At 40.8% G+C, this 26,753-nt stretch overlaps 1 protein-coding gene across 1 annotated transcript; it reads right to left on the bottom strand.

Annotated features, from left to right (window-relative positions):
- Positions 1 to 265: 265 nt before the first annotated feature.
- Positions 266 to 26,637, bottom strand: LOC311140384 (NLR family CARD domain-containing protein 3-like). Its single transcript, XM_084175418.1, has 10 exons — positions 26,410 to 26,637; positions 21,176 to 21,364; positions 15,198 to 15,314; positions 14,773 to 14,857; positions 14,414 to 14,642; positions 12,094 to 13,891; positions 11,780 to 11,792; positions 3,263 to 3,441; positions 2,478 to 2,524; positions 266 to 1,908 (listed from the first exon to the last, which is right to left on the bottom strand). The coding sequence occupies exons 2-10, from the start codon at positions 21,346 to 21,348 to the stop codon at positions 1,382 to 1,384; spliced, it is 3,168 nt and encodes a 1,055-aa protein (XP_084031544.1). The 5' UTR covers positions 21,349 to 21,364; positions 26,410 to 26,637; the 3' UTR covers positions 266 to 1,381.
- Positions 26,638 to 26,753: the final 116 nt, after the last annotated feature.

Raw genomic sequence — 26,753 nt, 5'->3', positions numbered from 1 at the left:
GTGTGTGTGTGTGTGTCCAGTGTGTGTGTCCAGTGTGTGTGTGTCCTCTGTGTATGTGTGTGTGTGTCCAGTGTGTGTGTGTCCAGTGTGTGTGTGTTCAGTGTGTGTGTGTGTGTCCAGTGTGTGTGTGTGTCCAGAGTGTGTGTGTGTCCATTGTGTGTGTGTGTCCAGTGTGTGTCCAGTTTGTGTGTGTGTGATCAGTGTGTGTGTGTCCTGTTTGTGTGTGTGTGTGTGTGTGTGTGTCCAGTGTGTGTTTGTCCGGTGTGTGTGTGTATCAAGTGTGTTTGTGTGTCCAGTGTGTGTGTGTGTTCAGTATGTGTGTGTGTGTGTCCAGTGTGTGTGTGTGTGTGTGTGTGTGTGTGTGTGTCCAGTGTTTGTGTGTGTCCAGTGTGTGTGTGTGTCCAGTGTGTGTGTGTCCAGTGTGTGTGTCCAGTGTGTCAGTGTGTGTGTGTGTGTGTGTGTCCAGTGTGTGTGTGTGTGAATCTAGTGTGTGTGTGTGTCTAGTGTGTGTGTGTGTGTGTGTCCAGTGTGTGTGTGTGTCCAGTGTGTGTGTGTCCAGTGTGTGTGTGTGTCCTGTGTGTGTGTGTGTGTGTGTGTTTGTCCAGTGTGTGTGTGTGTGTGTGTGTGTGTGTGTGTGTGTGTGTGTGTGTGTGTGTGTGTGTGTGTCCAGTGTGTGTGTCCAGTGCGTGTGTGTCCTCTGTGTATGTGTGTGTGTCCAGTGTGTGTGTGTCCAGTGTGTGTGTGTTCAGTGTGTGTGTGTGTGTCATGAGTGTGTGTGTGTCCATTGTGTGTGTGTCCAGTGTGTGGGTGTGTTTGTCCAGTGTGTGTCCAGTGTGTGTGTGTGATCAGTGTGTGTGTGTCCTGTGTCCTGTGTGTGTGTGTGTGTGTGTGTGTGTCCAGTGTTTGTTTGTCCGGTGTGTGTGTGTGTTCAGTGTGTTTGTTAAGTGTGTGTGTGTGTGTTTGTGTACAGTGTGTGTGTGTATCAAGTGTGTGTGTGTGTCCAGTGTGTGTCAGTGTGTGTGTCCAGTGTGTGTGTGTGTTCAGTATGTGTGTGTGTGTGTCCAGTGTGTGTGTGTGTGTGTGTGTCCACTGTTTGTGTGTATCCAGTGTGTGTGTGTGTCCAGTGTGTGTGTGTGTCCAGTGTGTGTGTCCAGTGTGTCAGTGTGTGTGTGTGTGTGTGTCCAGTGTGTGTGTGTGAATCTAGTGTGTGTGTGTGTCTAGTGTGTGTGTGTGTGTGTGTGTGTGTGTGTCCAGTGTGTGTGTGTGTCCATTGTGTGTGTGTCCAGTGTGTGTGTGTGTCCAGTGTGTGTGTGTGTGTGTGTGTGTGTGTCCAGTGTGTGCCCAGTGTGTGTGTGTGTGTCAGTGTTACCATGGTTATTATTTACAGGGACACTGAGGAGTCAACATCATGAACCCTAAACCCTGGATAGAGGGGCTCAGTGAATGTGGAGTGGAATGTGTTCAGGTGGGTCAGTGTGTCAGAGGAGACTCTGTAGAAGGACAGAGTGCCGGCTGGCCAGTCCAGATACACTCCTACTCTGTGGGAGCTGGAGGAGGGGACGTCTATGGTAGTGGACTTCTTATTGTGACAGGCAGAGTAACTGTTGTCAGAGCAGAACAGACTCCAGGACTTGTCATTGGATCCAATCCTACAGTTATAACCCCCTTCTCTCCTGCTGATTCCTTTATATGTCACTCCTATATCAGCCCCTCCCCCACTCCACTCTACCTCCCAGTAACAGCGCCCAGTCAGACCCTCTCTACACAGCACCTGACTCCAGACCTCAAATCTCTCTGGGTGATCACGATACGGCTGCTTCTCTCTCCTACATGTCACCTTTCTGTTCTCCTCAGACAGAGAGAGGAGTCTGTTTACTGTGTTTGGGTCCAGTGTGAGATCACAGACATCTGATGGATGAAACCAGACACAATATTAGAAATCATCATCATTCACATTAGAATGTTAACTCACTTTTCACTAATTCATTTAATGTAGATGTTTCTAGGTATCAAAAGGAGAAGTTAAGGTAACTTGAGATTTGTTCAATGATCATATATTATACTGTATGGTAATATAAAACGCACTTATTCCTGTTAATTACACACACACACACACACACACACACACACACACACACACACACACACACACACTGAACACACACACACATCCTGAACACACACACACATACACACTGAACACACACACACAAACACACACACTGAACAAACACACACACACACACACTGAACACACACACACATTTCCAAAGTAACATGAACACGTCACACACACACAGACACACACATTGTCAAAGCAACTCTTTGTAAACTTTGGTGTCCCTGATTTGTGCTTCTGTAGAACTACAGCTGATATTTAATATGACCAAGTAAGTAATGATGGTGGTCTTTGAATTTGACTTCACTTGAATTAAGACTTATTCTTAGTCATATTCTTCACAGCAGTCAACACTCACATTTTCTAAGTCCAGGTTTCATTGTGTACTCTCCACCATGTTCCACACTGTAGCCGTAAGCAGAAGAACAGACAGTCATTGAGGGATACACCTGAACTCACACACACACACACACACAAACACCGGACACACACTGGACACACACACACATACACACACACTGGACACTCACACTCAGAATATAACTTTGTACAAGCGGTGGTAAGAATGTTTGTCTGTGTGTGTGTCCAGTGTTTGTGTGTGTCTGTGTGTGTGTTTGTGTGTGTCCAGTGTGCGTGTGTGTGTGTCCAGTGTGTGTGTGGTTTGTGTGTGTGTGTGTCCAGTTGTGTGTGTCGAGTGTGTGTGTGTGTCCAGTGTGAGTGTGTGTGTGTGTGTGTGTGTGTCCAGTGTGTGTGTGTGTGTGTGTCCAGTGTGTGTACTGATACACGTGCACCCACACACACAGACACACACTGGACACACACACACATACACACACTGGACACACACACACAAACACACACTCACACACACACACACACACACAGGACATACACTCACACACACACACACACACACACACACACACACACACACACACACACACACACACACACACACACTGGACACACACTCACACACACACACAAACACACACACACACACACACACACACACACACCGGACACACACACACAGACAGTCTTTATATAACTTAGTCCAAGTGGTGGTCAGAATGTTTGTCTTAACTAGCCTGATAACTCCAACATGTCTAAAATGAACATTGACATAAACCCTCTACATACTTGAGTTTCTCCAGTCTGCAGTGTGGATCCTCCAGTACAGCTGAGAGCAGTCTGACTCCTGAGTCTCCTGGGTGATTGTAGCTCAGGTCCAGCTCTCTCAGGTGTGAGGGGTTTGACTTCAGAGCTGAGACCAGAGAAGCACAGCCTTCCTCTGTGACTAGACAGCGTGACAGCCTGCAAAGAGTCAAATCATATTAAAACCACACTGCTATTCTTTGGTGGTGAAAATAGTGGCAGTATATATTTTTTCAACATATTCAGATATATCAGTGTCCTGAAACCTGTCATATCTTTCATAAATGAATGTATCATTATTAGAAATGACAAATTATCAAAGTATTGCTTGTAGATAGAAACATGTATAGTCCAAATATTTGAGTAGACTGACCAGAGCAGTTTAAAAAGCAGTATCAGTCAAAAGACAGACGTTGAGGTATCAGATTTAGATTGTATTGAGTATACAGTCCACACCATATCTAGTTTGACAGTGAAGCTAACATTTTAAATGTGGCTCTATACTCCAGCATTTTGGATTTTAGATCAAATGTTTCATATGAGGTGACAGTATATAATGTCACCTTTTATTTGAGGGTACTTTAATACATATCTGTTTCACCGTTTAGAAATGAAAGCACTTTATGTATCTAGTCCCCCTATTTGAAGAAGTCATAAGTATTCTGACCAATTCACTTATAGTGTATTAAAGTAGTCGAAAGTTTAGTATTTGGTCTCAAACTCGTTGGTTGCATTTGCAGTTTGTTTTGGTTGTGTTTTGGGTTATGTTTTGCCCAATAGTAACTGAAAGGTGGATGATGACTGGAGTAATTTTCTGTCTAAGTGAGTAGATAACATGTTTCTAAACACTACTAAATTAATCCTAATGATGCCTTGATTAAGAAATATCATGAATGAATCATGAATAATAATGAGTGAGAAAGTTACAGAGGCTACAACAAAACATGCTAACCTCTCACCATTACCAATAACAGAGGGGGTATGATCCTTGTTCCTCTGTAACTTTCTCATTCATCATCATTATTCACGATTCATTCATGATTATTCATAATCATGGTAGCATCCACATGAATGTAGAAGTGTTCAGAAACATCTTCTATTCTTACTGACAATACAAGTGAAGTGACTCCAAAATGACAGGACATTATTCACCATTCAGTTTCTATTGGGGAAAACATAATCCAAAACACAACCAAGACAAACTGCAAATGTATTCAACAAGTTTGTAGAATCACAAGCTTGATGTAATCACTGCAGGTAAGGAATATGGGACCAAATACTAAACTTATGACTACTTTAATACAATATAAGTGAATATATTCAAATTATTACGACATATACAAATGGGAGAAATAGATACATAAAGTGATTTCATTTTTAAACAGTAACACAGATATGTATGAAAATATCATCAAATAAAAGGTGACATTATATACTGTCGCCTCATATGAAACATTATATCTCAAATCCAAAAAGATGGAGTATAGCAGCAAATTTAAAACTGTAAGCTTCACTGACCAAACACATATGGTATGGACTATGTGTGCCTGGTAAACACATGTGGATCTGGTGAACAGTTATCACTTGTTGACCAATTACAGGAATACTGACCTCAGATTCTCCAGTTTACAGTGGGGATTCCCCAGTACAAATGAGAGCAGCTTCACTCCTGAGTCTCCTGGGTGATTGTAACTCAGGTCCAGCTCTCTCAGGTGTGAGGGGTTTGAACTCAGAGCTGAGACCAGAGCAACACAGCCTTCCTCTGTGACTAGACAGCCTGACAGCCTGCAAAGAGTCAAATCATATTAAAACCACACTGCTATTCATTGGTGGTGAAAATAGTGGCATTATATTTTTTCTACATATTAAGATATCAGTGTCCTGAAACTGCCATATCTATTCATAAATTAATGTATCATTATTAGAAATGACAAATTATCAAAGTATTGCTTGTAGATAGAAAAATGTATAGTACAAATATTTGAGTAGACTGACCAGACCAGTTTAAAAAGCAGTATCAGTCAAAAGACAGACAGTGAAGTATCAGATTTAGATTGTATTGAGTATACAGTCCACACCATATCTATTTTGACAGTGAAGATAACATTTTAAATGTGGCTCTTTACTCCAGCATTGTGGATTTGATATCAAGCGTTACATATGAGGTGACAGTATATAATGTCACCTTTTATTTTAGGGTATTTTAATACATATCTGTTTCACCGTTTAGAAATGAAAGCACTTTATGTATCTAGTCCCCCCATTTGACGAAGTCAAACGTATTCTGACCATTTTACTTATAATTCATTAATGTTGTCAAAAGTTGAGTATTTGGTCCCAAACTCGTTGGTTGCATTTGCAGTTTGTTTTGGTTGTGTTTTGGGATATGTTTTGTCCAATAGTAACTGAATGGTGGATGATGACTGGATTCATCTTCTGTCTAAGTGAGTAGATAACATGTTTCTAAACACTACTAAATGAATCCTGATGATGCCTTGATTAAGAAAAATCATGAATGAATCATGAATAATAATGAGTGAGAAAGTTACAGAGGCTACAACAAAACATGCTAACCTCTCACCATTACCAATAACAGAGGGGGAATGATCCTTGTTCCTCTGTAACTTTCTCATTCATCATCATTATTCACGATTCATTCATGATTATTCATAATCATGGTAGCATCCACATGAATGTAGAAGTGTTCAGAAACATCTTCTATTCTTACTGACAATACAAGTTGTACAATACAACCCTGATGTTCTAGCAGTGTCTGAATCCTGGTTTAGGAAGGCCACCGAAAATTCTGAAATTTCCATCCCCAACTATAACATTTTCCGTCTAGATAGAACTGCCAAAGGGGGTGGAGTTGCAATCTACTGTAGAGATAGCCTGCAGAGCTCTATCATACTATCCAGGTCTGTGCCCAAACAGTTTGAGCTCCTACTTCTAAAAATCCACCTTTCCAGAAATAAGTCTCTCACTGTTGCCGCTTGCTACAGACCCCCCTCAGCCCCCAGCTGTGCCCTGGACACCATATGTGAATTGATTGCCCCCCATTTATCCTCAGAGTTCGTACTGATTGGTGACCTAAACTGGGATATGCTTAATACCCCGGCCATCCTACAATCCAAACTAGATGCCCTCAATCTCACACAAATTATCAACGAACCTACCAGGTACAACCCTAAATCCGTAAACATGGGCACCCTCATAGATATCATCCTGACTAACTTACCCTCTAAATACACCTCCGCTGTCTTCAACCAGGATCTCAGTGATCACTGCCTTATTGCCTGCGTCCGTAACGGGTCTGCGGTCAAACGACCACCCCTCATCACTGTCAAACACTCCCTAAAACACTTTAGCGAGCAGGCCTTCCTAATTGACCTGGCCCAGGTATCCTGGATGGATATAGATCTCATTCCGTCAGTAGAGGATGCCTGGTTGTTCTTTAAAAGTAATTTCCTCTCAATATTAAATAAACATGCCCCATTCAAAAAATACAGAACTAAGAACAGATATAGCCCCTGGTTCTCCTCAGACTTGACTGCCCTTGACCAGCACAAAAACATCCTGTGGCGTACTGCATTAGCATCAAATAGCCCCCGCGATATGCAACTTTTCAGGGAAGTTAGGAACCAATATACACAAGCAGTTAGGAAAACAAAGGCTAACTTTTTCAAACAGAAATTTGCATCCTGTAGCACTAACTCCAAAAAGTTTTGGGACACTGTAAAGTCCATGGAGAATAAGAGCACTTCCTCCCAGCTGCCCACTGCACTGAGGCTAGGAAACACTATCACCACCGATAAATCTACAATAATCGAAAATTTCAACAAGCATTTTGCTACGGCTGGCCATGCTTTCCACCTGGCTACCACAACCCCGGCCACCAGCTCTGCACCCTCCGCTGCAACTTGCCCATGCCCCCCCCCCCCCCCCCCCCCCGCTTCTCCTTCACACAAATTCAGACAGCTGATGTTCTGAAAGTGCTGCAAAATCTGGACCCCTACAAATCATCTGGGCTAGACAATCTAGGTCCTTTCTTTCTAAAACTAGCCGCCGAAATTGTCGCAACCCCTATTACTAGCCTGTTCAACCTCTCTTTCGTAACGTCTGAGATCCCCAGAGATTGGAAAGCTGCCGCGGTCATCCCCCTCTTCAAAAGGGGTGACACTCTATATCCAAACTGTTACAGACCTATATCCATCCTGCCCTGCCTTTCGAAAGTTTTTGAAAGCCAAGTTAACAAACAGATCACCGACCATTTCGAATCCCACCGTACCTTCTCCGCTATGCAATGCGGTTTCCGAGCTGGTCATGGGTGCACTTCAGCCACGCTCAAGGTCCTAAACGATATTATAACCGCAATCGATAATAGACAGTACTGTGCAGCCGTCTTCATCGACCTGGCCAAGGCTTTCGACTCTGTCAACCACCGCATTCTTATTGGCAGACTAAATAGCCTTGGTTTCTCAAATGAATGCCTCGCCTGGTTCACCAGATAGAGTTCAATATGTCAAATCGGAGGGCCTGTTGTCTGGACCTATGGCAGTCTCTATGGGGGTGCCACTGGGTTCAATTCTTGGGCCAACTCTTTTCTTCGTGTATATCAATGATGTCGCTCTTGCTGCTGGTGACTCTCAGATCCACCTCTACGCAGACGACACCATTTTGTATACATCTGGCCCTTCATTGGACACTGTGTTAACAAACCTCCAAACGAGCTTCAATGCCATACAACACTCCTTCAGTAGCCTCCAACTGCTCTTAAACACTAGTAAAATTAAATGCATGCTCTTCAATCGAACGCTGCTGGCACCCGCCCACCCGACTAGAATCACTACTCTTGACGGGTCTGACCAAGAGTATGTGGACAACTACAAATACCTAGGTGTCTGGTTAGACTGTAAACTCTCCTTCCAGACTCACATTAAGAATCTCCAATCCAAAGTTAAATCTAGAATTGGCATCCTATTTTGCAACAAAGCCTCCTTCACTCATGCTGCCAAACATGCCCTCGTAAAACTGCCTATCCTACCGATCCTTGACTTCGGCGATGTCATTTACAAAATAGCCTCCAACACTCTACTCAGCAAATTGGATGTAGTCTATCACAGTTCCATCCGTTTTGTCACCAAAGCCCCATACACTACCCACCACTGTGACCTGTACGCTCTTGTTGGCTGGTCCTCACTACATGTTCGTCGTCAAACCCACTGGCTCCAGGCCATCTATAAATCACTGCTAGGTAAATCCCCGCCTTATCTTAGCTCATTGGTCACCATAGCAACACTCACCCATAGTCTGTGCTCCAGCAGGTATATCTCACTGGTCATCCCCAAAGCCAACACCTCCTTTGGCCGCCATTCCTTCCAGTTCTCTGCTGCCAATGACTGGAACGAACTACAAAAATCTCTGAAGCTGGAGACTCTTATCTCCCACACTAACTTTAAGCATCAGTTGTCAGAGCACCTTACCGATCACTGCACCTGTACACAGCCCATCTGAAATTAGCCCACCCAACTACCTCATCCCCATATTGTTATTTATTTTGCTCTTTTGCACCCCAGTATCTCTATTTGCACATCATCTCTTGCACATCTATCATTCCAGTGTTAATACTAATTGTAATTATTTTGCACTATAGCCTATTTATTGCCTTACCTCCATAACTTGCTACATTTGAACACACTGTATATATATTTTCTGTTGTATTTTTTGACTTTATGTTTTGTTTTACCCCCATATGTAACTCTGTGTTGTTGTTTTTATCACACTACTATGCTTTATCTTGGCCAGGTCGCAGTTGTAAATGAGAACTTGTTCTCAACTGGCTTCTTACCTGGTTAAATAAAGGGGAAATAAATAAATTAATAAAATACAAGTGAAGTGACTCCAAAATGACAGGACATTATTCACCTTTCAGTTTCTATTAGGAAAAACATCATCCAAAACACAACCAAGACAAATGTATTCAACAAGTTTGTAGAATCACACGACTGATGTAATCACTGCAGGTAAGGAATATGGGACCAAATACTAAACTTATGACTACTTTAATACAATATAAGTGAATATATCCAAATTATTACGACATATACAAATGGGAGAAATAGATACATAAAGTGCTTTCATTTTTAAACAGTAACACAGATATGTATGAAAATATCATCAAAAAAAAAGGTGACATTATATACTGTCGCCTCATATGAAACATTATATCTCAAATCCAAAATGCTGGAGTATAGCACCACATTTAAAACTGTAAGCTTCACTGTCCAAACACATATGGTGTGGACTATGTGTGCCTGGTAAACACATGTGGATCTGGTGAACAGTTATCTGTTGTTGATCAACTACAGGAATACTGACCTCAGAGTCTCCAGTTTACAGTGGGGATTCCCCAGTCCAGTAGAGAGCAGCTTCACTCCTGAATCCTTCAGGTCATTGTTACTCAGATCCAGCTCTCTCAGGTGTGAGGGGTTTGACTTCAGAGCTGAGACCAGAGAAGCACAGCCTTCCTCTGTGACTAGACAGCCTGACAGCCTGCAAAGAGTCAAATCATATTAAAACCACACTGCTATTCTTTGGTGGTGAAAATAGAGGCAGTATATTTTTTCAACATTTTCATTTATACCAGTGTCCTGAAACCTGCCATATATATATCATTATTAGAAAAAATCATAATATTGTGTGTAGAGAGAAAAATGTATAGTACGAATATTTGAGTAGACTGACCAGAGCAGTTTAAAAAGCAGTATCAGTCAAATGACAGACAGTGAGGTATCAGATTTAGATTGTATTGAGTATACAGTCCACACCATATCTATTTTGACAGTGAAGATAATATTTTAAATTTGGCTCTATACTCCAGCATTTTGGATTTGAGGTCAAATGTTTCATATGAGGTGACAGTATATAATGTCACCTTTTTTGGGGGGGTATTTTAATACATATCTGTTTCACCGTTTAGAAATGAAAGCACTTTATGTATCTAGTCCCCCTATTTGAAGAAGTCATAAGTATTCTGACCAATTCACTTATAGTGCATTAAAGTAGTCAAAAGTATAGAATTTGGTCCCGAACTCATTGGTTGCATTTGCAGTTTGTTTTGGTTGTGTTTTGGGTTATGTTTTGCCCAATAGTAACTGAATGGTGGATGATGACTGGAGTAATTTTCTGTCTAAGTGAGTAGATAACATATTTCTAAACACTACTAAATGAATCCTGATGATGCCATGATTAAGAAAAATCATGAATGAATCATGAATAATAATGAGTGAGAAAGTTACAGAGGCTACAACAAAACATGCTAACCTCTCACCATTACCAATAACAGAGGGGGTATGATCCTTGTTCCTCTGTAACTTTCTCATTCATCATCATTATTCACGATTCATTCATGATTATTCATAATCATAGTAGCATCCACATGAATGTAGAAGTGTTCAGAAACATCTTATATTCTTACTGACAATACAAGTGAAGTGACTCCAAAATGACAGGACATTATTCACCATTCAGTTTCTATTGGGAAAAACATAATCCAAAACACAACCAAAACAAACTGCAAATGTATTCAACAAGTTTGTAGAATCACAAGCTTGATGTAATCACTGCAGGCAAAGAATATGGTACCAAAAACTAAACTTTTGACTAAATTAATCCTAGTGTGTGTGTTTGTGTGTCCAGTGTGTGTGTGTGTGTGTCCAGTGTGTATGTGTGTGTCCAGTGTGTGCGTCCAGTGTGTGTGTGTGTGTGTCCAGGTTGTGTGAGTGTCCAGTGTGTGTGTGTGTGTCAAATGTGTGTGCGTGTGTGTCCAGTGTGCGTCCAGTGTGTGTGTGTGTGTGTGTGTGTGTCCAGAGTGTGTCAAGTGTGTGTGTGTGTGTGTCCAGTGTGTGGGTGTCCAGTGTGTGTGTGTGTCCAGTGTGTGAGTGTGTCCAGTGTGTGTGAACCAAAAAATACTGCAAATGCAAAGAATCACTGCAGGTAAGGAATATGGGACCAAATACTAAACTTATGACTACTTTAATACAATATAAGTGAATATGTCCAAATTATTAAGACGTTTTCAAATGGGAGAACTAGATACATAAAGTGCTTTCATTTCTAAACAGTAACACAGATATGTATGAAAATATCATCAAATAAAAGGTGACATTCTGTACTGTCACCTAATATGAAACATTCTATCTCAAATCCAAAATGCTGGAGCATAGCACCAAATGTAAAACTGTAAGCTTCACTGTCCAAACACATATGGTGTGGACTATGTGTGCCTGGTAAACACATGTGGATCTGGTGAACAGTTATCACTTGTTGACCAACTACAGGAATACTGACCTCAGAGTCTCCAGTTTAAAGTGGGGATTCCCCAGTCCAGCAGAGAGCAGCTTCACTCCTGAATCCTTCAGGTCATTGTTATTCAGATCCAGCTCTCTCAGGTGTGAGGGGTTTGACTTCAGAGCTGAGGCCAGAGAAGCACAGCCTTTCTCTGTGACTCCACAGCCTGACAGCCTGACAGAGAGATCATCATGATTTCACAAACACACTGTTAATTTAACACTAGTAGTGTAGAAGGACAATGGCAGATGCATTTGGTTTATTCTCTTAAACAACATATAGATTCATCTTCCGTCTCCTAGAATTGTATGGTCATATTGTTATACTAATATGAACATCAATGCATTGATTCAGTAAGTTTTTCAATGTAATATTATATATTATATACATATTATAATACATATATTTCTCTAAACTGAATATTTCTTCCTGATGATTAGTACTTAAATGTCATTTTATGTACTCACAGAGCAGCTCTGGAGGCTTTGACCACTGGCAGCAGCCTCAGAAGACCTTCCTCTGATCTGGAGTATTTCTTCAGGTCAAACACATCCAGCTCCTTTTCTGAAGTCAGCAACACAAAGACCAGAGCTGACCACTGTGCAGGTGACAGTTCTTCTTCTGAGAGACTTCCTGATCTCAGGTAGCTTTGGATCTCCTCCACTAGAGAATGGTCATTCAGTTCATTCAGACAGTGGAACAGATTGATGCACCTCTCTGGAGAGGGATTCTCCCTGATCTTCTCCTTGATGTACTTGACTGTTTCTTCATGGCTCTGTGAGCTGCTTCTTGTCTTTGTCAGTAGACCTCGTAAGTGCTTCTGATTGGACTCCTGTGAGAGGCCCAGAAGGAAGCGGAGGAACAGGTCCAGGTTTCCCGTCTCACTTTGTAAGGCTTTATCCACAGCAATCTTGTAGAAAGTAACTTCAGACTTGCGTCTGAACAGCGAAGAAAGGTTACTGGACTTTGTTTGCAGTTTGTCCATTAGATTGTCATTGTTGTTGATGAATGAGAGGAACACATATACAGCAGCCAGAAACTCCTGAATGCTCAGATGCACGAAGCAGTACACCTTGTCCTGGTACAGCCCACATTCCTCTTTAAAGAGCTGTGTGCACAATCCTGAGTACACTGAGGCGTCATTGACATCAATGCCAGCCTCTTTCAGGTCTTCTTCATAGAAAATCAGATTGCCATTCATAAGCTGTTGAAAAGCCAGTTTTCCCAGTGACAGAATGCTCTCTTTATTCCAGTGTGGACCTGTCTCTTCTTTCCCAAGATACTTTTCATTCTTCTGTTTGGTATGAAACTCCACAAGGTGTGAGTACATCTCAGTCAGAGTATTGGGCATCTCTTCTCTCTTATGTTTCAGCATGGGTTCAAGGACTGTTGCAGAAATCCAACAGAAGACTGGAATGTGGCACATGATGTGGAGGCTCCTTGATGTCTTTATGTGTGAGATGATTCTGCTGGCCAGGTCCTCATCACTGAATCTCTTCCTGAAATACTCCTCCATCTGTGGGTCATTGAACCCTCGTACCTCTGTCACCTGGTCAACACACCCTGAAGGGATCTTATTGGCTGCTGCAGGTCGGGTAGTTATCCAGAGGAGAGCAGAGGGAAGCAGATTTCCCTTGATGAGATTTGTCAGCAGAACATCCACTGAGGTTGACTCAGTGACGTCACAACAGATCTTGTTCTTCTGGAAGTCTAGGGGCAGTCGGCACTCATCCAGACCATCAAAGATGAACAGAACTTTGTACTTGTCGTAGATGGAGATTCTTGATTCTTTGGTTTCCTTTGAGAAGTGATTGAGAAGTTCAATGAAAGTGTGTTTTTCCCCTTTCATCAAATTCAGCTCCCGAAAAGGGAATGAAAATACAAATTGGACATCCTGATTTGCTTTTCCTTCAGCCCAGTCCAGAATGAACTTCTGCACAGAGTCTGTTTTTCCAATGCCAGCGACTCCCTTTGTCAGCACAGTTCTGATAGGTTTGTCTTGTCCAGTTAAGGGTCTGAATATGTCGTTACATCTGACTGCAGTCTCTGGTCTTGCTTGTTTCCTGGTTGTTGTCTCAATCTGTCTCAGCTCATGTTCATTATTGACCTCTCCTGTTCCACCCTCTGTGATGTAGAGCTCTGTGTAGATCTTATTGAGAAGTGTTGGGTTTCCTTGTTTAGCAATCCCCTCAAATACACATTGAAACTTCTTCTTTAGATTAGATTTGAGTTCACGTTGAAGAATCACAGCACGCTCATCTGAATCTAGAAATAACACAGAGGATATTAATATTACATCTGTTTTAATGCCTACAGTATTGTAAGACTGTCTTATAAAGTTTAAATTATAATCATTTATTCTCTTAACTGTCTGTATAAATCTGTAAATGTTTTCAGAATGCATTACACACTGGTGTGACTGATTTATATAATTATTGGTATTCTCTCTCTCTCTCTCTCTCTCTCTCTCTCTCTCTCTCTCTCTCTCTCTCCTCTCTCTCTCTCTCTCTCTCTCCTCTCTCTCTCTCTCTCCTCTCTCTCTCTCTCTCTCTCTCTCTCTCTCTCTCTCTCTCTCTCTCTCTCTCTCTCTCTCTCTCTCTCTCTCTCCTCTTCTCTCTGTCTAAATTAATCAACACAACACATCCCTGCTGCTACTTGATGAGGTCACTAGGTGTTGTGTTAAGGTTGCAACAATATCATTGAGTTACACAGCTACTTTAGCTGTACTTTAGCTACAGCTTTTAAATGTTCTAAAACAGCATTCAACATGAGGCAGACAGCTCTTACTTTTCTCCAGTGTGTCAGCAAGCTCCTTCTGGTTCATTTTCCTCAGGACGTGCAGTGTGATCTTCAGAGCCCCCTCTCTGGCACTGCTCTCCTGCTTCTCATCTTCAGCATCCACCACTTCCTTATCCTGCTTCTGACTCTCAAAGCCTTCTGGGAGTTCTGGACTAAGAATCCTCTTGAACCTCTTCAGCTCCTTCTTCACAAATGTCATAATATTCTCTTCAAGCAACTGAAATAAATCAGGTAAATAAGTTAAGCAAGAGACTAAATGCTTTCTCATTAACACATGAATGAATGATTGACAGATCAACTTTACTTGAGGTAAACAAAAAACAAATGTACATAACAGGACCACATACACTGAATATGAAGGCCAGGTCTGTTTGATGACTCTGGGAAGACTGACCACTGAGAATCTCTGACTCTGATCTCTCCTGTTGGTTTCTGGGGACAAAACATCAGATTACATCTCCTCATCCAGGGAGTGCACACACACACACACACACACACACACACACACACACACACACACACACACACACACACACACACACACACACACACACACACACACACACACACACACACACACACACACACACACACACACACAGGGAGGGAATGTAGTGTTTGTTTAATATTGTTTCAGGACTATGAAAATGGAAAAAAAGGATTGGCCTATGGATTATGAAAACAACAAAAATAAATGGGAAAATGGGAGAGGAGAAATGACTAGAGACAGTGTTGTTTAACTCACTGACCATGACCCATGAGTTCTTCTTACCTTTGTTCAGTAGAAAAGTCTCCCTCTCTAAACTGTATAGGTTGAGCCATAGACCGGTTACTCTTCATGAATACACAGCTGGGTACAGGGGAGGCTGGTCTCTCCTGCTTGATTGGGCTTCAACACAACAGAGAAAAAATTACATCTCTCATCTACTCTGAGTTCAGATGGAGAAACAAGAGTTTCATTCCAAAATGCTATATATCCATTTTCAGAAATGTTGGTCAATTAGCTTTTATTGTTTGAATAAATTATGAAAGAGATTGGTGTGTTTCTTCACTATCAATCATGGCATGGGATTGTTCAATGACAGACATGTATTTGTTTAAAATCTATCACTTGATGGTTTCATTTCAGAGAGACAAATAATCATGTTTTTTTGCAAAATGCTATATATCTGCCTCACTCTCAGAGAAATAAGTAGTACTACTAGGTTTTACACTGTAATAATATATATATCTGCTGCACTCTCAGATAAATAAGTAGTACTGCTAGGTTTTACACTGTAATAATATATATATCTGCCTCACTCTCAGAGAAATAAGTAGTACTGGTAGGTTTTACACAGTCAAATGTGGCCGACCGGCTCGATTCGATCTTATGTAGCAAAATTAGAATTTTTTTTTTTTTTTACATTGGATAAAAGTAGAGACTCAGCTAGAAAAAGGTATATCATACACTACAGTTGAGGAACAATGGGAAAGTAATTCTGCTTTGAAAGATGATAAACTTGTAACCTCAATTTTGAGAAAATGGCCTTTCAAAGTTTGGTACACCTACTGGAGAGCTCTTCTTTATCTACAGGGGTATTACTTTGGCAGATAATGTCACCCATCTAAATAAATAGTATATACTGTGGTCCTGTGGTCCTCTGTAGCTCAGCTGGTAGAGCACGGCGCTTGTAACGCCAAGGTAGTGGGTTCGATCCCCGGGACCACCCATACACAAAAAAAATTATGCACGCATGACTGTAAGTCGCTTTGGATAAAAGCGTCTGCTAAATGGCTTATTATTATTATATATATAGTTAACTAAATGTATGGTGTTTTTGGTTTATGTCAGTTTCATTGTTTGTTATGCTATAAATGGTTATGTTATGGTTGTAAGTGGTAAAATGAACTAGAAAATGTCATATTTTGTAATTCTGAGTAATTACTACTTTAGTAAGGATATACTTTATTCAGTACTACTGCAGTTGCTAAATAATTCCAATAGATGGCAGCATAAGACCATGAATTACATTTCAGAAGGTTAGTTTAGTTTTCTCCCTGGATACACCACCACTCCCCCTCACAGGAAAACTCCTGCACACGCTTTTTACTGTCCCTTTCCACACTGCTAACGCAAGAGGAACGACTGAAAAAGCATTTAACAGATTACTGTGAAATAATATAATGATGATTCATGTTTATTATTACCTGTTTTTATGCTCATGTTTTGAAATTATACTTGATTACTATAACGATTATCAATAAGCCTGAACATTAATTTAGTCACCTCTGGTCGATAAAAACGTATTTTCCTAGTACATTCATTGTCAGATTCATCAACCAGCAGCGAGCAGTCTGCCTTCTAGCACAAGCGAGGGGCATGTTGAGGTACATTTGCTAACCGTGAGGGTTGCATTATCGGGGGAAAACTACCCGCCCTCCAGGACACATACAGCACCCGATGTCACAAAAAACGGCTTCTATCTCAATGTCATCAGACTGTTAAATAGCCATCACTAACTAGCACATTAGAGGCTGCTGCTGCCTATTGAAATCACTGTTCACTTTAAGAAATGGAACACTAGTCACTTTAATAATGTTTACATATCTTGCACTACTCATCTCATATGTATATACTGTATTCTATAATATACTACTGTATCTTAGTCCATGCTGCTCTGTCATTGCTTGTCCATATATGTATATATTCTTAAATTCCATTCCTAGATTTGTGTGTATTGGGTATATGTTGTGAAATTGTTAGATATTACTTGTTAGATATTACTGCACTGTCGGAACTAGAAGCACAAGCATTTCGCTACACCCGCAATAACATCTGCCAAACACGTGTATGTGACAAATAACATTTGATTTGATGTAATTTATTGGCGGGCTGGAAGATGCACTCTTGTCTTTTCTATTCCGAGGTTATTTACTCCCAATATCAGATATTAAGATTATTTTCTATAATGCATGTATACTAGGGTTGAGGTTAGTGCATCTGACTAGTGATTATTTACCCGGGGTTCAACACCTGCTATAGTCACTATTTTGTTACTCTTCCAAAAGCATTCACAGGCCTAATATAGATATATAGCTAACTAAAGTAATGAGTGACCATTTTAGAAAATCATGGGACATATAGTCTTGGTGAGGCAGCTGAGAAATAAAGTGTATTTTTCTTGTTAATTCCTTAGATCAGTCTCAAACCTGCCCCACCTATCCCACGCCAATTGCTGGACTTTCACATAGAGGTGACTAGGTCACCCAGTTCAAACCACATTTGAAAAATAAAACAAATGTTTATCAAGTGTTCTGCCTTGCAATAATATATATATATATATATATATATATATATATATATATATATATATATATATATATATATATATATATATATATATAATAAAATAACAACAAAATAATCAAAACTCTATTTAATACTATAATTGTATTTACTAAGATAATATTATTATTAAAATAGTTTCTAAAAGTGTTCTAGGCTACCCTACCCTAGAATTAGGGGTTAGGGTTAAGGCTAAAATAGGTTATAAGTAGGGTAAGAGTTTCTGTATAGCACTTTGTGACATCTGCTGGTGTAAAAAGGGCTTTATAAATACATTTGATTGATTGTTAGGTTTAGGGTTTATATGGCAAAAAACAGTATGGGTTTATGGCACTCTTGCTCCTCCTTGTGGCCGTATGTGGGTACTATATAAGTCATTAATGACACTTACGTCATTTAGCAGACGCTCTTATCTAGAGCGATTTACAGTTAGTGAGTGCATACATTATTTATTAATTTTTTCATACTGGCCCCCGTGGGAAGCGAACCCACGGGTCTCCCGGTCACGGCCGGCTACGACAACAAGGATCTCTAGTGGCACTAGACCACTGCACCACTCGGGAGACCTGACACTTCGTGACACTTGCTAGGCTCATAATCTGAGGTAGCAACTGTGTAAGATCTACAAATCCATTAGCTAGACCACCCGATTAGACAAAAATCACCCCATTATACCCATTTGGTTTGCAACTCAGTGAACCTGTGCAGCATTCGTAACCTTGTTAATAAAAAGTTACCTGAGGTAAACCTACAGGGTTAATGCTCACCAAGTAGCCGTAACCTTGTTAATAATAAGTTACCTGAGGTAAACCTACAGGGTTAACGCTCACCAAGTAGCTGTAACCTTGGTAATAATAAGTTACCTGAGGTAAACCTACAGGGTTAACGCTCACCAAGTAGCCGTAACCTTGGTAACAATAAGTTACCTGAGGTAAACCTACAGGGTTAACGCTCACCAAGTAGCCGTAACCTTGGTAATAATAAGTTACCTGAGGTAAACCTACAGGGTTAACGCTCACCAAGTAGCTGTAACCTTGGTAATAATCAGTTACCTGAGGTAAACCTACAGGGTTAATGCAGGCAGGTCTCATTGATAACAATAGTGAAGCTGGTATTGTGACGCAGAACAATGGGCTGGGAATAGAACGTTCTGAAGGCGAGTCGGTGTCACGGAGCTCAATAGAACTAATAGGAGCTGGTAGGGTGAAAAATACCCTAAGATAAGGCCTGTTTTTTCGCAATCACTTCATAACCAGGGACAGAAGGTAATATTATGAAACTGGGCTCCATGGCGGATGCAATTAACTAATTTTATCAGAAATAAAGGTTGTAAAAAATGTCACTTGAGGCGCCCCGAAAATAATATTCAAAAGTTCAGTCCTTGGACACAGAGGGATTAAACACTAAAGTTACCGTCCATCTAGTGAAGAGAGGAGAACCGGACAGAGGGATGGTAGGTAGCCAGCATCCGTCAACTAGAGAGAGGGAGAAGCCCTCCACGGTATTTAACAGGTGGAAGAAACAACCCGGGAGAAACAACCGGTCCACAAGAAATGCAGGCAGCCGGTGATGATGTAGTGGTAGCTAGGATAACTAGGATGCTGCTGGTAGAGTAGCTAGCTTAGCTAGCTGTACCGACTAGCTTGGCTAGCTAGCAGGTCGTTCGTCTGTCCCTCGAGGATGATGACGAATCCGGTGAACCACACAATTAAACAAGGATAGCGAGTGAAAAGGATCTGGCTACACTCATACTGTCCCTGACCAAAAAGCAAATTGAACAATAAACTCAGGCATCTCAACACTGAAACGAACTCCGTCATTATTCCCCAAGATCATATAAGTATAAGTGCTGACAATAAAGACTTCTACTCTTATGGGTATAAATTAAAGCTATGCATGAAGCCTCTAGTCCCACCTAGTCGGCAGATATTTAGGACACCTCATGAGCTGTCCTAACCAGTTCAGAGTTAACAGCAGGTGTCTTGATAATACTATAGAATAATGCAGTGAGTCAGTGATTGCTTTGGAGTAGTTAAAAATAATATTTTTATATTTCTATATGATCAATCCATAAATAATATAGACCTACATGCAACAGTATGTCTTGTGCTTTTGGCAATGATTTCTGTATAATAATTATGTATAACAACTGATACCATGTATGTCTGCATAGCATTTGGTCTTCATTTTGGCAGATTAACTCATTCTTATTTCTGAAGAGTAACTCAGGTTTTCGCCCAGCGTCTAAGGAGTTGGAGCTGTGGCAGGAGTTGGACCTATGGCAGAAAGGTGGCTGGTTCGAATCCCGTGCCGGGCGCTGGAAATAACAGGCGGGCTTGATCTGACCTGGAGGGCTGCTGCGTTCACATCCTCAAAACATTCACCTTTCGTTGATCAGAACTATAGAGGTTCTTCTTCACTGAACCCAAAAATATATATTACTTTTATTGGTTCCATACAGTTGAAGTCGGAAGTTTACATACACTTAGGTTGGAATCATTAAAACTCGTTTTTCAACCTCTCCACAAATTCCTTGTTAACAACCTATATTTTTGGCAAGTCGGTAAGGACATCTACTTTGTGCATGACACAATCATTTTTCCAACAGTTGTTTACAGACAGATTATTTCACTTATAATTCACTGCATCTCAATTCCAGTGGGTCAGAAGTTTACATACACTAAGTTGACTGTGCCTTTAAACAGCTTGGAAAATTCCAGAAAATGATGTCATGGCTTCAGAAGCTTCTGATATTCTAATTGACATAATTTGAGTCAATTGGAGGTGTACCTGTGAATTTATTTCAAGGCCTACCTTCAAACTCAGTGCCATTGTTCTCTTTTACTTTACTTTCTTTTTACTTTTCTCTTTTTTTTAGTTGAAATTTGAAAATGAATTTTCCCACACAGCAGGAAATGCATACTTGTAATGTATTCAAGGTTTAAAAAGGCTTCTAAAGTTTATAATTTCCACTTCAAAATGTCAGACTTATTTTGCTATAATGAAAAATGTATCAACCCCTACAAAAAATTTCCATTAATTATAATCCACATAATATAATTCACATTTCCTGTTGCTGCAGGATGCTGCAGGATTATTTTCCTGCTGAGAGAAACTGGGTCAAATTAAGATATGGCATCTGTAAGTGCATTCATCTTACAATAGCTAGGTGAGACAACCACATATCACAGTCATATATACAGGATATAAACATTTTATTCTAGCTGAACAATGGAAATGTAGTGTTTTGCAAACAACAACAAAAAAAATGCATACACATTTAAAATCTATGAATTACAAATCTGAGAAAAGTAATATTAGCAATAAATTATATATATTTTTAAACACAAATGTGATTTTTTTGGGGGAAATAGCGTTTTGGAAATAAACATAATAAATTCTTCATATAATTGTTATCTCACCTCTTAGCTTTGGTGTCATGTTCCCCAGAGAGACGCATTTTAGAGGCAGGGCCCCCCTCCTCTCTCTCTCCAGAGAGACTCATTTTAGAGGCAGGGCCCCCCTCCTCTCTCTCCCCAGAGAGACTCATTTTAGAGGCAGGGACCCCCTCCTCTCTCTCCCCAGAGAGACTCATTTTAGACCACTGACCCCTAAACAGAGATGCAGCATGTTGGTTGTGGTGAACACAGTGACAACTCATTCTAGAATGTCAATTTTTCTCTTTTACTCATGATCTCTTAGAAATAAAATATTTACTAACAGACACATGCAAATAGTCGGGTGATTTAATTTAATCACATGAACATTGTTACGTTCCTCAACAAGAAATAAAACATTGTCTCTCAAACAGAAGAAGGAACTAACAAAGAGTCACTGACAACAACCAAAACGAAACAGGTGGTTTTAGGAGGGGTTCTGAAAGACACTCATGGGGGTGAGCACTAGTGGTGGGAAAACAGAGGCTTTCTGAACCCTTTGGGGCTTTCAACAAATTTTGCAGAAAACGCCATGGATAGATTTGAGTACTAATAAAAATAACATTTAGTTAGTTATGTTTTCAAAAATTATGCATCTGTGGTATTATTTAGGATACTAAATACAGAAGATTATCAAAGGTTATACTAAATAAAACACATTATTTAAACAACAATGGGAAATCCCAATCCCTGTCCCTACCTGCTGAGCTCCCATTCAGGGGCTACAAACTGGAAGACATCAAACTAAATGTATAAATAAGGTGTCCAGTAGAGGTCAGTGTTTGAAAGAGACTTTGCATCTAAAAAAAAAGCACTGGCACCAGGGAGAAATCAGTGAGATCTCTCACATTTTGTGAGGCCGGTTGGACGTACTGCCAAATTCTCTAAAACGACGTTGGAGGCAGCTTACGGTAGAGAAATGAACATTCAATTCTCTGGCAACAGCTCTGGTGGACATTCCTGCAGTCAGCATGCCAATGGCACGCTCCCTCAAAACCTGAGACATCTGTGGCATTGTGTTTTGTGACAAAACAGCACATTTTCAAGTGGCCTTTTATTGTCCCCAGCACAAGGTGTACCTGTGTAATGATCATGCTGTTTAATCAGCTTCTTGATATTCCACCCCTGTCTGGTGGATGGATTATCTTGGCAACTAATAAATGCTCACTAACAAGGATGTTAACAAATTTGTGCACAAAATTGGAGAGAAATATGTTTTTTGTGCGAATGGAACATTTCTGGGATATTTTATTTCAGCTCATGAAACATGGGACCAACACTTTACATGTTGCATTTATATTTTTGTTCTGTATAGATAAAAACACAAAGCTTCCAGCAGATGTCAGTGCTCTTCTGACAGCTGTCAGATGGTAATGTGATGTCCGAAGCTTCGACCGTCATCATCACGTAGTATTGTTACTTTGATACAAGCATTGATACGTTGTGTCGAATCAGTAGTGCTTTGAAAACTGCAGCGGCGCATCGGAGCTCCGGTATTAATCGTCCAATCCCTGGTGTCCACTGAATGTTGACTAGCAACAAGAAAGTGGTACCTAAAAGACTCCCACCATGAGTGCCCATTGAAGTGGCTCCAGACGAGGACATCTGAAATAAAAACCCTCCAACTTACAATATGGAGTAAAAAAAACAAGTGGAGCAAACCAAACCAGACCAAACCAGACCAAACCAAACCAGACCAGACCAAACCAGACCAAACCAGACCAAACCAGACCAAACCAGACCACACCAAACCAGACCACACCAGACCACACCAAACCAGACCAAACCAAACCACACCAGACCAAACCAGACCAAACCAAACCACACCAGACCAAACCAGACCAAACCAGACCAGACCAAACCAGACCAAACCACACCAGATCAAACCAAACCAGACCAAACCAAACCAGACCAAACCAAACCAAACCAGACCAAACCAAACCAGACCAGACCAAACCAAACCAGACCAAACCAGACCAAACCAGACCAATCCAGACCACACCAAACCAGACCAAACCAGACCAAACCAGTCCAAACCAAACCAGACCAGACCAGATCAAACCAGACCAAACCAGACCAAACCAGACCACACCAAACCAGACCAAACCAGACCAAACCAGACCAAACCAGACCAAACCAAACCAAACCAAACCAGAACAATCCAGACCAAACCAAACCAGACCAAACCAGACCAAACCAAACCAGACCAAACCAGACCACACCACACCAAACCAGACCAAACCAGACCAGACCAAACCAAACCAAACCAAACCAAACCCTGGGAGATACAAGACAGAAATACTTTGTTCATCAACTTAAAGAAGCAGAGCTACAAAGAGGTGCCAGTCTTCTAACATCTCTAAGGCCAACCAGAACACTGGACCAGCTGCTCTTCAATATCACATAACAGATGGAACCCTTCTGACTAAAGAGATGACAAGCCAGCACAGGCATAAGCATACTGTCTATTGAGGTGGCGCCAAGAGGTGCGGCCAACGTGCTAACGTCCAACCTCAAAATATAAATGGAAATACCAAAGCCTGTAACAACATGTAGTCGTGACTGATATCTTTCACCTCATCTCCCTGTTACTGTTTGTTAAGGTAGTTATAGACAGTGCAGCAACACAAGGCCACATTCCTCTCACCCCTTCCACTCTCTCACGCTAATGTGTATTTATTAAAAGTAGACTATTTCTTTCAATCTGTTATTTTCTAAACGTATCTGAGAATGTAGACAGAAGGGCTAAAACGGGCATGATAAATCTGAGGGGAAATCATTGATACATTCAGAAAGTATTTTTGCAACAAGTAGGAGATTTATATTATGTAAAGTAGGCTAGGTTATAATATATAATAGTGGTTTGTTAGTGATATGCAGATGGAGGTCTATACCTCAGCTATAGCCTACATATCCTAGATGACCAGCCTAAACCTGTTCAGATCAGTTCCCATAACGTTATAGGCCTACCAGTAGCAGGACAGAGCATGTAGCCTAGGCATGAGCAATATGTGTATGTGTTATTTCATAGTTTTGATGTCTTCACTATTATTCTACAATGTAGAAAACAGTAAAAATAAAGAAAAATCCTGGAATGAGTAGGTGTGTCCAAACTTTTGACTGGTACTGTACTTCGGATGTAGCCTACATATCCTAGATGACCAGCCTAAACCGGTTCATATCAGTTCACATAGGTTATCAGTAGCAGGATTGATCACCTACAAATCGGTTTTAAGTCCAAATAACAGGGCATGTAGCCTAGGCCAAATAGTTTCACAACATTTCCTAAAGAGACCACCTGGGCCCGGTTTCCCAAAAGCACCTGAAGGATAAGTTAATCGTTAGAACCTTTGTAGGAGTATTGTTAAATCTCCAAGCTGTTTCCCAAAACCATTGTTTCTTAATTTGTTACTATTTTCTACATTGTAGAATAATAGTGAAGACATCAAAACTATGAAATAACACATATGGAATCATGTAGTAACCAAAAAAGTGTTAAACAAATCAAAATATATGTTATCGGGTGATTATGGAGGCCAGGTCATCTGATGCAGCACTCAATCACTCTCCTTCTTGGTAAAATAGCCCTTACACAGCCTGGAGGTGTGTAGGGTAATTGTCCTGCTGAAAAACCAATGATAGCCCCACTAAGCGCAAACCAGATGGGATGGCGTATCGCTGCAGAATGCTGTGGAAGCCATACTGGTTAAGTGTGCCTTGAATTCTAAATAAATCACAGACAGTGTCACCAGCAAAGCATCCCCACACCATAACACCTCCTCCTCCATGCTTTACTGTGGGAAATACACATACGGAGACCCACACCGCGTCTCACAAAGACACAGCGGTTGGAACCATAAATCTCAAATTTGGACTCCAGACCAAAGGACAAATTTCGACCGGTGTAATGTCCATTGCTCGTGTTTCTTGGCCCAAGCAAGTCTCTTTTTCTTATTGTTGTCCTTTAGTAGTGGTTTCTTTGCAGCAATTCGACCATGAAGGCCTGCTTCACACAGTCTCCTCTGAACAGTTGATGTTGAGATGTGTCTGTTACTTGAACTCTGTGAAGCATTTATTTGGGCTGCAATTTCTGAGGCTGGTAACTCTAATGAACTTATCCTCTGCAGCAGAGGTAACTCTGGGTCTTCCATTCCTGGGGCGGTCCTAATGAGAGCCAGTTTCATCATAGCGCTTGATGGTTTTTGCGACTGCACTTGAAGAAACTCTCAAAGTTCTTGAAATGTTCCGTATTGACTGACCTTCATGTCTTAAAGTAATGATGGACTGTCATTTATTTTTGCTTTTTTGAGCTGTTCTTGCTATAATATGGACTTGGTCTTTTACCAAATAGGGTTATCTTCTGTATACCCCCCTACCTTGTCACAACACAACTGATTGGCTCAAACACATTAAGAAGGAAAGAAATTCCACAAATTAACTTTTAAGAAGGCACACCTGTTAATTGAAATGCATTCCAGGTGACTACCTCATGAAGTTGGTTGAGAGAATGCCAAGAGTGTGCAAAGCTGTCATCAAGGCAAAGGGTGGCTATTTGAAGAATCTCAAATATAAAATATATTTTGATTTGTTTAACACTTTTTTGGTTACTACATGATTCCATATGTGTTATTTTATAGTTTTAATGTCTTCACTTTTATTCTACAATGTAAAAATTAGTAACAATAAAGAAAAACCCTTGAATGAGTAGGTGTGTCCAAACGATGTCGGGAAAATTATGATATCAATAGTGTAGAAAACAGCGGGCAGGGCGGTAAACCCAGGTCGCTGGCGAAAAAAGTCAAACACCCTACGCATCGCAGAAATGGGAATTGTAACCTGACTCACACTGTCCCCTACAAAAGTCCCGTGCTTCGACTACTCAGACCCCTCACATGTCCGGGCCATAAATTCTGATGGCCTCACAGACACCATACCACTTCTGACACCAATGTAGCGAACAGCGGGGCAGGGAAGCGAACCCAGGTTGCATGTGTAAAAGGCAAACATCCTACGCATCGCGCCGTTGGCGCCAATTGGATTACTTGGTTGGAATTGTGACGTGGCTCATTTAGCGAGGATCACTACAATATAGTAGAACTATGATACAATTACATTTATCATATCAAATGTTAAATGTAGAACTATAATATATACATATATTGAATTTGACTTGCCCACATTCAGTTAGCTCCATTGTGTATGATTAAACTGACACGTACCTGTCTCAGTAGAAGTCGACTGTTAGGTCTGAGTGTTTTACTTCCATTCACTGTACTAAAATTACACCATACATTTCATTTCTCTACACACTTTACAATCATTCCTGGCAGGATTCTCAACTTGTAGCCTGAATTCACAAACAGAACATGTCAAGTCATTGAGATATCTACTGTTCTGCTGAAAGAGCACCTTCTTCACCTTCTTGTGTATTCTTATGGGTGAAGTCTGATCTGGAATGTGAAGCTAACTGAAATCTAGATAAGCTTTGAAAAAACAGTATATCTAGCTGGCATCATAGTACACCCCTCAGGCTACATACAGGTTTCAGCATGAGGCAGGCATG

This window comes from Coregonus lavaretus, assembly GCF_964263955.1.
Source record: "Coregonus lavaretus genome assembly, chromosome: 2".
NCBI classification, from domain to species: domain Eukaryota; kingdom Metazoa; phylum Chordata; class Actinopteri; order Salmoniformes; family Salmonidae; genus Coregonus; species Coregonus lavaretus.
This window is presented reverse-complemented; position numbering and strand designations above follow the sequence as displayed.

What these genes read in the sequence shown, in the direction of transcription:
- LOC311140384 (XM_084175418.1), bottom strand. Translation starts at nt 21,348, where the DNA reads ATGAGTCTCTCTGGGGAGAGAGAGGAGGGGGTCCCTGCCTCTAAAATG. An exon ending in ACCTGGCCTTCATATTCAGT is followed by an intron (nt 14,643 to 14,772) that starts GTATGTGGTCCT and finishes GATTTATTTCAG; the next exon opens with TTGCTTGAAGAGAATATTAT. An exon ending in GAAACCTGGACTTAGAAAAT is followed by an intron (nt 1,909 to 2,477) that starts GTGAGTGTTGAC and finishes TTCATCCATCAG; the next exon opens with ATGTCTGTGATCTCACACTG.